At 40.4% G+C, this 12,544-nt stretch overlaps 1 protein-coding gene across 2 annotated transcripts; it reads left to right on the forward strand.

Moving 5' to 3' along the window:
* The first annotated feature begins 2,911 nt into the window (after positions 1-2,911).
* Positions 2,912-7,314, forward strand: LOC4348088 (probable E3 ubiquitin-protein ligase RHB1A). Of its 2 annotated transcripts, XM_015757263.3 has the most exons (8): positions 2,912-3,035; positions 3,222-3,310; positions 3,423-3,439; positions 4,897-5,032; positions 5,639-5,768; positions 5,856-5,993; positions 6,530-6,639; positions 6,966-7,314. In XM_015757263.3, exons 4-8 carry the CDS (start codon positions 4,970-4,972, stop codon positions 6,993-6,995), a joined length of 471 nt encoding a protein of 156 aa, XP_015612749.1. In that variant the 5' UTR covers positions 2,912-3,035; positions 3,222-3,310; positions 3,423-3,439; positions 4,897-4,969; the 3' UTR covers positions 6,996-7,314. The 2 variants fall into 2 exon arrangements, with proteins under 2 accessions (XP_015612749.1, XP_015612748.1); XM_015757262.3 differs by lacking the exon at positions 3,423-3,439.
* Positions 7,315-12,544: the final 5,230 nt, after the last annotated feature.

Here is a 12,544-nt window from a genome sequence, read left to right on the forward strand (position 1 = left end):
AATTTTAAAAATAAACCCAACCAAAATTTATTTTCAAGATCTGAACCTTTTGGACACGTCAGTCAAACTGGCGTAGCAAAACAATACTGTCGCATCACTCATGTTGGTGTGACAGCGTTATTTGGCCTAGCGTGGCAGAACAAAACTGTCATGCCTGCTACACGCGGTGTGACAGAGTTATTTGGTCACGCCTCCAAAGGTCACGCCTCCAAAAAGTTTAGATTTAGAAATATTTTTTGGAATGGTCTATTAATAAAATTAAAACATAAAAAGGTCTAAAAAAATAAATAAAAATTGTCCGCACGCTAGTGAGTCATGCATTGGAAAATTGGCGACAATTTACCTCTGATATGATATTTTTGGCACAACTTTGTAACAGGATTTTGAATTTGGATGTTTTTTTTCTTGACAATATTAGAGAATTTCCGTTTGATTTATAACATTGTTATTTTGTACCTGTGTCTATTGGGCGTGTGATGCATAGATATGCCATGTGAATCATGTGATTGTGTGCGTGCATGATGGGTAGTGCCCGTGCTACGATAGTATAATACTTGCTCCATCCTCAAGAGTCAGACACATCACTTTTATAACCATCAAAGGTAGCGTTTAATTGCAAGGATAGGATGTGGTGAACCAACTTTTAGAGGTGTTTGGTTTAGGGGTGAGTGGGATGGGTTGGTCCCTGAAGAGGAATATTCCTCTTATATTCGGGATCAACCGATCCGCAAAAATATGGCGGATGAACTCGTCCCACCTGGGACCAGCGAACGGCGTCACCTCGCCATCCGCCACCTCCGCAAGCTCCGCCACGCGTCCGAGAGTGCCGCCGCCTCCACGAGCACCACCTCCGCGAGCACCGCCATCGCTCCTCTCAGATCCGGAAGCCTCCGCGAGCGCCGCCACCTCCGTGAGCACTACCGCCGCTCCTCTCAGATCTGAGAGCCTCCGCGACCGCTACCTCCTCTGCCTCATCTGCGACTGCCACCACCGCTCGTCCGCGAGTGCCACCACTTCGGCGAGCTCTGCCGCGTATCCACGAGCGCCGCCGCCTTGCCTCCGTGACTACCACCACCCCTGCCTCATCTGCGACTACCGCCGCCGCTCGTCCGCGAGCGGCGCCATCTCCACGAGCGCCGTCCGCTCCTCTCAGATCCGGGTGCTGCCGAGCTCCTCCGCCCCCAGACGGCACTAACGGTGAGTACAAATCCGTCCATCCCATCACACCTCAATCCTTTCTACCAAACAGAAAACTATAATCATCCCATACCAAAAAACAAACAGACAACTGGAATCATCCCATCCCACAAAACTAGGATAGGTCTAACCTATCCCACTTTGTCTCCAAACCAAATACACCCAAAGAGAATAATTCATCTTACATGTACACAAAGAAAATAAAAATATACATACATGCAACCAATGAGTATTAAAATGACTTAAGGGTTCCGATTAAGTCTTAGATACACGAAAAACAAATATGACTAATTTATTTGGAAAACCAAAATATAGAATAAGTCTAGTTTTTATGGAAGGATGAAGAACCATTTAGATAAAACTAATGAGGATTTATCCCGGTGTGTTTCGGACACATGTGATCATTTTAATTCACTGACACATGAGCTTGTGAATCCTTAAATTCAATCAATTTTACTGCAAAGTAAAATAAAAAGTGTAAATGCAGTAAAGTAGGATAAGTATATAAAAAGTAGTAACAAGTTTCATTAATTTCATGCAATAGATAAATTAAATGCAATTCCAGTTCCCTATTCGAAGTCGTCGCCATGTTTTTTTTAAGCTGAAATATGGATAAAAACTTATACTACCCTCCTTCCAAATCCATTCAAAATATAAGAACTCAAAGTAGGGAAAGGTTGTAATTGCTGAGAAGAGAACATACGTGAAAAAAATTTCATATTTTGGGATAGATTTTGAATGCCACATATTATTATATTTTAGGATATTGGAAGTGATTTTGGGATAGATTTTGAATGCTACATATTATTATATTTTAGGATATTGGAAGTGGATGATATACCTGTTTATAGGTATAAGTTACATATTTTATACATTACTGTTAAGTTAATAAATAAAATTTGAAAGACAAATAAAGGTATGTAGAAATTGTAGTTTTAGAACAGACTATCTAACAATTGCCATAAGTTTTTGGAATTTAAATTATAGTATATAATTAATTTATATATAACTTTTATTCAACTGGTTTGGTTTGTTATCCTCCGTGAGGAGTTCGACTTCGCTTACGTGTTTTTAAAGTATTTTTTCCTCTTCACGTACGAATGGTCGTTTGATTAGAGCGCAGGAAAAACGCAGGAATCGGATGAGAGAGATAGACTCAAAAGGAAATTTTCCAAGAGATTGGAGCTCTTGCTAAATTTTCTCCAAAATCCACATGCAATGTGCTATTCCATAGGAATTTCATACAATTTTAAAAGCTTCAATCCTTTGAATCAAAGGGCCAAATAAGAAAATTTCCTATAAGATTTGAATCATATGAAATTCCTACATAAATCATTTGATTCAAAGGGGCCCTAAGGCTATTCATTATTTGTGCATTGGAGTAAATGGACATTGATGCATGCATCCATGCACACAAGTATTTATAACCTACATGCAATATTTTGATTTGCTATTGGCTAGAAAATAGTGGGGATGATGCATGCATCGAGTTTGTTGCTATAGTACATACAGTATGAAAGAGTTATTAGTTTTTCTTGGTCTTGATATACCTATAAAATATGTAGATCAATTTGAAATGAAGGGAGTATAGTTTTGAAAATCGTGCTAACGAAAATCAAGGAAAAAAGAGAAATATATATAAGAAAAGAATGGGCTTAAATGAATCTTCCGATTTGCATTCCTCATATCGGGGCCCACAACCCCCGGATTTTGGGGAGGGGAAAGTGCACAAAACTATCCTCCTCCTCTCTGTCTCCTCCACTCCCCCACGCCACCGCTCGCCGCCGCCGCCGGCTCAGCTTCTCCTCCTCCTCCGCCGCCGCCGCCGCCGTCCTCGGGTACGGACCACTACTACCGAGTAGTACGGAGTACTACTGATATCACCCTTTCCCCTCGGCCGCCTTCTGTTCGATCCACGGGGCGGGCGGGTGGCGTCTGTCTTTGGAGTTCGTCTCGCGTGGGGGAATTTTTCTCCCTGACTTGTGTCGTCTTCTCACGCGATCTTGTCTTTCTCTTCTCTTTAGGTGAAGCAGCGCAGTTCGGAGGAGGGAGGCGGAGGGGGTTTGTTCGCCAACCTAGCTCGCTCGCTCAGCTGCCGAGCTCTTCTTCGCTGGTATGGTGGCCCGCTTCTCCTCTTCCTTTTGTTTCCGTGTGAATCTCCTACTACTGCTGCTGCTGCTACTACTACTACTACTAATTCTAGTTTTTGCTCCCTTCAATCCAAGCGCTATGAATATTCTTGGTGAGTAAGTTTGTAATTTTTGTTTTTAACTCTTAATTGTGAATTGTGATTGCTTCCTAGTTGAACGGACCACGGCTCGCGCGATCAGATCAAGTTTGTTTGCGTTCTTTGCCACTGGTATACCTAGATTGCTTTCTGCGGTCGAATTGTGTTGAAAGATCGGATCAACTCGGTTGATTCAGTGCAGCTTCCCGCTGTAACGACGAATTGCACTGTTTTTGCTTTCGATCTGCATTTTTGTTCTTCACTGATGTTTGCTGTGGTATTCTCAGTGTGTTCTGATTTTTTGGTATCTAGAGATAGGACGTATTTTGGTTTTGTAACTTGTATGACAGTCTATGAAGATGGATGCAAGTAAAATGCCAAGGTTATCATTATCGAATTGGATGTTCTTGCTGCCTGCAGGATTTATTTTCTAGATACTGCTAACAAGGAAAAGGATTTCTTTTGCTAGGAAACAGGAAATTTTCATTGCCTTGCCACATTTTTATTTCTATCAGTCAGATGATTATAGTTGCCAGGGAAGCTGATGCTGAGTACTAGTTTTTTTTTTGCTATGCGAAACCTTGAAACAGAGGGACTAGATTCATCATGGTATTCATTCTAGTGCTAAGCCATTTTAGTTCCTTCACATAATTGATTGCAGCGATAGCAGTGTAATCAGAGCAAATTTCACTACTTTAAGACACTAAATGCTATATGTGACAAATTTCACTACTTTAAGATGGTACTCCATATGAGTTTCTCAGGCTTCCTCAAATTCCAGACAATATCTTGTCCAATAGAAAGTGGTTTCCTTGTTCAAGGCTTTAAAGCTTTGGCCCTGAACCCCTCCCTGGTACCCTGTATAATTTTAAATCTGTCAATTTATCCCACTTTGTTATTCACAATATGAGTATGCCATATGCTGGGCTCATGTGCTGGTACCCTGTATAGTATGTACATTTTTTTATCCTCATGTGCTGGGCTGCTGGCTCTGTTATTTACCCTTTTGTGGTAAAACAAATTAGACAGGACAAAACATAATACATTTCTATAATCTATAGAGGATGATCTTTTGTGTCATCTTGCTTGGGTGGTGGAACTCAGCATGTGATGTTGTGGTTCCTGAATGTACCCTCTGGTCAATTTCTGTAGTACACACTCTAGTGAGATGAATTCCTGTTTCCTGGTCTGATTTTCAGGTTTTGATGTTATGCGGTAAGTGGAGTTGTCAAAATTGAAGTACTATATTTTTGATAGAGCGAGATATCAAAAATCATCAGTTCATCATCATCATTATAACCAATCGTTAACTATAATTCCACATGGGAACAACACTTGCTAAGCTCTCTGCACAGTTTTATACATGTGTACTGATTGGTGCTTTTTTGTCATCTCGTTTTATGTATACTTTATCTTCTAAGCATGATGTACTTTTGTTTTTCCTGCACCAATATAAGACTGTTTTTGTGTAGGTCTTTGAGAGATGAAATTTTAGTGATATCAGCTGCTAGAGGATAGACTGAAGTAACTTTCAACAATTATAGAATGGGTGGTTGCTGTTGTTCATCGACAAGATCTGCATCCGTCGGAGCACCAGTTTATATCTATGTATGTAGACCTGCTGAATTTTCTTTATTAATTATGTTATCTCTCTTTTGTTGGCATCACGCTTTTGAAAATTGCATAACGATTATGTCAAAAAATTTTGGCTGAATTAATCAGTTAGCAGTGCTTTTTGTTCACCTTTTCTTAGCTGCAAGTTAGATGAAAGCCAAATGAACTGCTCTGTGTTAATGCGTCTCTGGTTCCAGCCCCTCTGCTTCTGTAATGTTCTGAGTTCTGATATTTGAGTGTATGCTAGAATTTGCTGAAATGTTCACTGCAGATTCGAACAAAAACCGAATGCTAGAAATTTTGTATTACCTCTGTGGTTTCAATGCAACAGAAGAAATGCCTTTTACTACTAGGACGCATTTCCTTTTCTTTGCAGTCCTTGATTCTTTAGCATTACAAATTTTCTAGACACCATGCATTTGTGTTATTTGTTCTTATATAGTTAATGTGATAATTGCATACATTTTTAAAGAATTACGGTTTATTAGTATGTTGACATGGGGATGGCTTCTTTTACTCGTCAGCCTTTCTACTGTAAATCCTTGGCTTGTCATGTAAGTTAGCTCAAGGATACTGATATTCTTCACCTTGTGTTGTCAGCATCAACAAAATCCGGCCTCTACAATTGTTGCAATAGACAAAAATCTGGATACATCCACTCCTGACACTTACCGAGCACCACCTACACCTTTGCCTTATGATGTTGGTCTAGTGTTGAAAGATAACCCTGGTAAAAATTGATTATCTCTGAGAATGAGCAATGCTTAATGATCTCCATGTTATGGATCAATGCTTAGAGTTCCACATTCTTATGTAGATTTGGAGAAGACAGGCATCAAGAGGAAAATTCATGAACATAAGGAGTCCTTAATGATGGATGATAATGAGTCATTGCAAAAATGTGTCTCTGAAGATAAGCCTGATGAGGAGGATGTTTGCCCAATCTGTCTTGAAGGTTCTGTTTCTCTTGAGCATAGGATAATTTACTTTCAATTTGAAAGGATCTTAATTAAACTATGTTTACTTGGTTGGTATACGCATGCTTTACTGCTCTTATTTCCCACTGTTGTTTGCTTAATAGGTCAGTTCACTTTAGTGAGAACATAATCTTATATAAGATGCATTCAGTTGGGTGTGATGACAAATGGTTAGGAAATAATGATAAATCCCTGAAAAGAATGCCTAGAGTCTGCCAAATATGTAACTGTCTAACTGGCAGTGCTATGGGCCTATGATTGTTGTTTTCGTGCATTACACGCAATACGCAGCAGTCTGTAATCATATAAACTGATTATCGACACTAACGATGGCTTGAACACTTGACTGGTTTGTAGATAGAGAATCCGAAATAGTGGAACATTTTATGAGTTCTTCTATAAATTGTTTGCTTCCTTTTCTGATGTACATGTGCTGTGATGATCCTCTAATACACCGATTATCACTTCAATCTCAATTGAATTCCTGTAATAACAGTTTTTCGTTATTCACCAGAATATGATGAAGAAAATCCCCGCTCTATGACTAAATGTGAGCATCATTTTCATCTTTGCTGCATACTTGAGTGGATGGAGCGGAGTGAAACTTGCCCAGTTTGTGACCAGGTTAGTGCACCAAAACCAATTTATGTCAGGCTAAACACATTTTTGTTGTAGCCCATGGATGTGTTTTCTGTTGTCATTTCCTTTATGGACTATGGAGGTTGTTTTTTTTGGGTATGGTAATCCATTCTGAATGCTTACAGGGGAAGTTGGTAGTCGATCTGAAGCTAAAGAATACAAATTTTGATGTTTGAGATTGTTCTGATGGTCTTATTAATTATTTTTCTGTTAATCTAAAGCCCCTAAGTTGAATATTTCCATCTTTGAAAGAAATTATTTGAGGAATAGATGGCCTTTATTTGCTGTAAGCTGACTATACCTTCTTGCAGATAACCATGATAAATGCGATGTATGAATAGCCTTGGTGGCCCTGGTGGATCCTCTCTTGAAGCTCATGCTTATTCAGTCGGTTTGGCAGAAGTCATTTGATGGGGAAGCACAATGAGCAACTGCTCTGCTCTCGACATTGGTTTGGTCTTTTTTGGTGGAAGGAGTGAAATTAAGGAGACAAATGACATGAAATGTTCTGGCCAACACTGTTTTGTACCTTTGTTGCCAATCTTTGGCTAATTTATAGCAAGTAGCAACAGGAGGATTAGGAAAATGCTTGGATGCGATATACATACCGGTCACATGATCATTCAGTCATTCGGTTCAAAGTCCAAACATTAAAAATCAGCTCTTTTTTTGTTTAAACTTAGGACGAATGTTACTTCACTTCTAATCCAGTTAGTGTCTGTGTATATCATACATAACATAGGTGAAAAAGAAAAATTGGTCGTAGTCTCTCAGTCTAGGCTTCATTTGTATAATACTTCTAGTTGGACAAGCTCCTGAATACATCCCTTCCTATTTCCTATAGATTCAAATACCTTTTTTTTTAAATCTCTTTTGAGTATCAAAGGGATATTCTTTCCTGGCTCCAAATATGTCCATTTGGCAAAATCAGCTAAATATCTCCCTTTCACTTTCCTTCAACATATGGCAAAATCAGCTAAATATCTCCCTTTCACTTTCCTTCAACATAAGTTAAATGTTGATTTGGATTCTGGCAGTGACATGTTCTGCTTATAAGCCAATATTTGAATTTTTAAACTTGTAATTATGAAGTTGATTATGTGGGTTTTTTCATTGTAGATTATTTTACATCATTTGCTTTTGAATCACTAAGGACACATATAAAAGATTTACCCACTAATTTTTTTGGTGGTTCATACGTCTTATGGAAAAGCATAAGCGAAATGATCTGCTTCCTATTTTTATAACTATTGTCCATAGTAGAGCTAACCTGCAGAGATCTCAGTCAAAATGAATGAATGCTACTATTTTTCATTGCACCTTTCATCTCAATGTACGGGCATGTTTGGTATAGCTCTGGCTTCCAGATTCATTTTACATGGAGTTGGAAACCAACCAAATGGTCCAGATTCAACAAAAAGGGGTGAAGTGCTCCGAAAAAATGCACTAGAATGCATGAGTGGGTTAGACTAGCTCCACCGCTTTGCCCCGGACCCTAGTGGATCCTCTCTTGGAGCTCATGCTTATTCAGTTGGTTTTGCAGAAGTCATTTGATGGGGAAGCACAATGAGCAACTGCTCAGCTCTTGACATTGCTTTGGTCTTTTTTGGTGGAAGGAGTGAAAATTAAGCAGGCAAATGACATGAAATTGTTGGTCAACACTGTTTTGTACCTTCGGTGTCAATCTTGGGCTATCTATAGCGATTAGCAACAGGAGGTTTTGCTAGGAACTGCTTGATTGCAATATACCAGTCACAAGTTAAATGCCCAAACCATGAAATCAGCTCGTTTTTTTCTTTGTTCGTTTAGAAAACGTAAGGGCATCTGTTTCTTCACTTCTAATCCAGTTCCTGTCTGTTTATATCATTCTAACTGTTTGACATTCGAGATCGCGACTACGGTATTTGGATGGTATAGGGATCATCGGTACCAGGGTATATGCGAGATTGAGGTTAAAGAGACGGAGACATACGGGCCCCTTATCTGACAGGCAATAGCCCTACATCCTGTTGGCCGAAGCCGGTGTTGTTTTTATTCATCTGAATCACACGAGTACAATAATTAGGGTAACCTAGCTATCTAACTGTTGTCGACTTGGCAGCATAGATAACCAACTCGTAGTCGACGACAAGGTAGTCTTCCTCCTTGAATATGAATTCGTCGAGATCAGAGATGGCGCTAGATCCCTCTTGCCAACCTCTGTAGGCATCGGATGGGGTATGTCTAGGCTAATCTCTTATGTCGAGATCTGGCGTGTGTTGGCTTGTCCCCTCTCCTCCTAGGGGGGCTTGTATTTATACCCATAGGTGCCCCTTGTCCAAGTAGAACTAGGAAGACCAATGTGGCTACAATCCGAGTAGTCCTTATCGTTTCCATATAGAACTCTACTTTTCCTTTCTTATCCGGAACTCCATCTATATGCGAGGTATGATTCTGTATAAGACTTGATATGTGGTGGGCACCGCCAAGTTTAATCGATTACTATTAGGTATATGGTATTTATAACCCTAACAGTAAGATAGGTAACAGCGAAAAATGGTCGTATAGTATATGTGTATTCCTAGCTGGACAAGCTCCTGAATATATATACATGCCTTCCTAGTTTCTATAGACAGTTTCTTTTGTTTAGCGGGGAAAAGAGGATATCATTAATCAGGATAGGAATTAGTACAATCCTCATGGATGAGCTGGGAGACACAAGTGCTTTCATGGCCTAACAATTAGGCCTGATTGCACCCCTAATCTCCCTAGAGCTGTGCTAATTCATGACTAATTCTATTCTAATTGCGGCTAATCTTCTGGAATTTAATGGCCCTCTTTTCAGAGACTAAATATGTTGTATCCCAGATCAAGAATGCCCACCTGGAGTAATCATCTTCCTTGGCTAATTAACAAGGATCTTATTGCTACATCGCAGTCCGATTCCACTATAATTGGGAACAAGGTCCACTGTAGCGTTAACGACAACCCATCCCAACATGCCATCAATTCCACCTCAAGGGCATCAAAACAGTGGGTGATGGCTTTGCGCGAGATGAAGATAACATTGCCGCTACAGTCACGGACGACGATTCCAAGGACTGAAGGAGCTATCCACGTTCAGCTTTACCCACCCATTCATAGGTTGGTTCTAGTGCAACTCCAAATCAGATTTAGGTCTGTGACTAGGAGCTAACTTCCGGCGCATGCTCGATTGATCAATTACTTGCTTCCAAGGACGGATCTACCCATTAAGCAGTGGGTCGATTGACCCAGCTACGATCCGTGTCACTCCACATCCCCAAGACCCCCTACTCCCTTATAGTAGTCATAGGCAGGGTTGGAAATTCCAGTCCCCTCCGATACGATATTACTTCGGCCAAAATTTTTTAATTTTTTCATGAATTTTGATAATATTTGTTCAAATTCAACTAAATTTTAATTGTTCAAAATTTCGGACCGAAATTTCGGCATTTCGGTGAGGCCCTATCAAATCGGCTAAACCGATAGGTTTAACTCTGGTCATAGGCCATAAAAATTAGGTATAACAATGTGTAATCATCCAACAGATTAGTCCATCTCTTCACAACGCAAGCACTCCGCAAACAATGATCGAGCCTGTTATGCGATTGAACTGTTAATACGATATGTCTTGTATTTGTTTGCTCTTGTTGACTGAATATGTCCATTCTTCGTCCCATCTATGTAAGTTGTGTCCACCACTTTTGCTTCCCATTCTTCAAGTCAGCGGCTGGATGTTGCTGTATCTATCAGCATTAAGGAGTTCATAGAGCTCATCAAGAAGTTCTTCGACGCCTCTTTCACTGGCAGGGACTTACCATGAGTGATATCATTTTGTACATGCCATATGTGCCACAACAATATTAAAGTACAAGCCTGCTCTAGCTCAGATAGGTTCGCAAGAATTAAAAGGAGACAATCCTTCCAGGTATACTTCACATCCTCATGTGCAGGAAGCATCCAGACCTCCCTCATTGCATTCCACCGATCATATGCATGAAGACACTGGCAGAGCGCATGGAAAGTATTCTGGAGAACGCTACGTGTCGGAAGTACGGCGCGAGACGAAAAATCGGACGCATCCATGAGCTGTCCGATCCACGCGCACGCCATCAGCCATCCAATGTCATCAAGCATGCATACATGCAAAAACTATTTAAACTATTTTTTCTCTTAAATTATTTATCCAAATCATGATCCGATTGCACTTTTAAATCCGTTGTAATTAAATCTTTAAAACAAGACCACACATGGATATATTCTGGTGAAAAAATTTTTAGCTTATTATTAAATTATTTTTAAATGTTGCACGTTGTTTCACCAAGTATATCGGAATTGTTTCACTAGGTAGATCGAAAATATTTTAATCGTTTAAATCAGAGCTGTTTTACCTTATATAAAAACAATGTTTCAGCAAATATTTCAAGTCACTGCAACATTTAATCCATATAAAGTGAAACATTTTTTTTTTGAACAGCATGCAGAACATTTGTCTCTACTGCCACTGGATTCCCCATGTCCCGAATCCATAATCTTTGTACTCACCGCTAATTTATATGCCGAACTCTTTTCTCTGGGTGCCAGGCTAGGACGAAATCCCCTTCCTGTCGAGGTGTGACGTACAAATTTTCAATACAACATCAGCATCGGCAGGCAAGAAAATATATATTCCGTATCATTTATTCATCCCATACACCATTATAGATTTGCCACCCACTTTATTCTGCACCTTCCTTGCTGGGTTATGATTACCAATCTCATAGACCTGTAGAGTATCACGAAAGGCTTGCATCTGTGCAGCGGGTCTGGAGGTAGCAGACAAATGTTCTTCCTGCCAAAGAGCCTCATTAAAATCGCCAATTAGCAATCCACGGTAGATCAGATCATCAGAAGTAAGTATCATGAAGCTTAATTGCGTCCACATACGATAGAGATTCTCTGTTCTTAGGGGTTGTTTGGATGCTATACTAAGTTTGCCACCATTCACCGTACTTTTTATGTCACACTTGTCTAAGTTGTGGCTTACAAAAAGTGAGCCACACCTTAGCTAGCAAAATTGGATTGTGCCACACTTTAGTGAGTTGATGATATGTGGGGCCCTAATAGATGAGAAGGAATCTTGCTATAAGTATGGCTATGAACCAAATAATATGCTAACTTGTTCAAACTTGCCTAACATGAGGTGTGGCAACCTTTAGCAAACTTTGGGAGCAAACCAAACAACCCCTTAGTTCTCCATAGACACAAGTTAATCTCCATAAATGCGCAACAGGGGACACTCGCACATACGCATTAATATATCTTTCATTAATAGCTTTGATTTCCTTGTTCATGCCAAAACAAGGCAAGGCTACCATTAAGAATCTACTACAGAGACGGCAAACACGATCCAACTTTTGCCTAGTTTCACGGAGAAAAGCAATATGGGAATTATGCTATTTAACTAAAGCGAGCAGGTCATGAATTGTCGCGGCATTCCCCATACCACGACAATTCCAACTTAGACAATCCATTGCTCATGAGGGGGCTACCCATCAGGTTACTAGCAGCCTCCGTACTGGTTGCTTCTCCCTGCAGGTGTAGCGCCCGTTCCGTCGTGGCGCCTAGCGGAAAAATTATCTCTTAAAAACCCTAATTGCGAAATTTGTTTCTTCGCTTGTCGTCTAGGGTCCGTGCCATCTCAAGATCTCAATCCCCGATCTATCGTCAAGTTCAAATCCGAATCCAAATCTTTCCAAATCAAATTCCTCCGCAAAAGTCTATTTTGCCTCCCCCGGGGTCGATGGGCCGAATTTCTCTCGGCCCATCTTCCCCTCTCCCCCGGCCCTCTCCTCTCCCCCGGCGCGCTCCCGCTCTCCCTCTCTCTCTCTCTCTCGCCCCCTCCCCTCCC

Source organism: Oryza sativa, chromosome 10 (genome assembly GCF_034140825.1).
Source record: "Oryza sativa Japonica Group chromosome 10, ASM3414082v1".
Lineage (NCBI taxonomy): Eukaryota > Viridiplantae > Streptophyta > Magnoliopsida > Poales > Poaceae > Oryza > Oryza sativa.

Excerpts from the sequence above, each read along its gene's own strand:
- LOC4348088 (XM_015757263.3), top strand. The coding sequence starts at position 4,970 with ATGGGTGGTTGCTGTTGTTCATCGACAAGATCTGCATCCGTCGGAGCA. Across the intron at positions 5,994-6,529 it reads TTGCCCAATCTGTCTTGAAG|AATATGATGAAGAAAATCCC; the intron begins GTTCTGTTTCTC and ends GTTATTCACCAG. Across the intron at positions 6,640-6,965 it reads CTTGCCCAGTTTGTGACCAG|ATAACCATGATAAATGCGAT; the intron begins GTTAGTGCACCA and ends ACCTTCTTGCAG.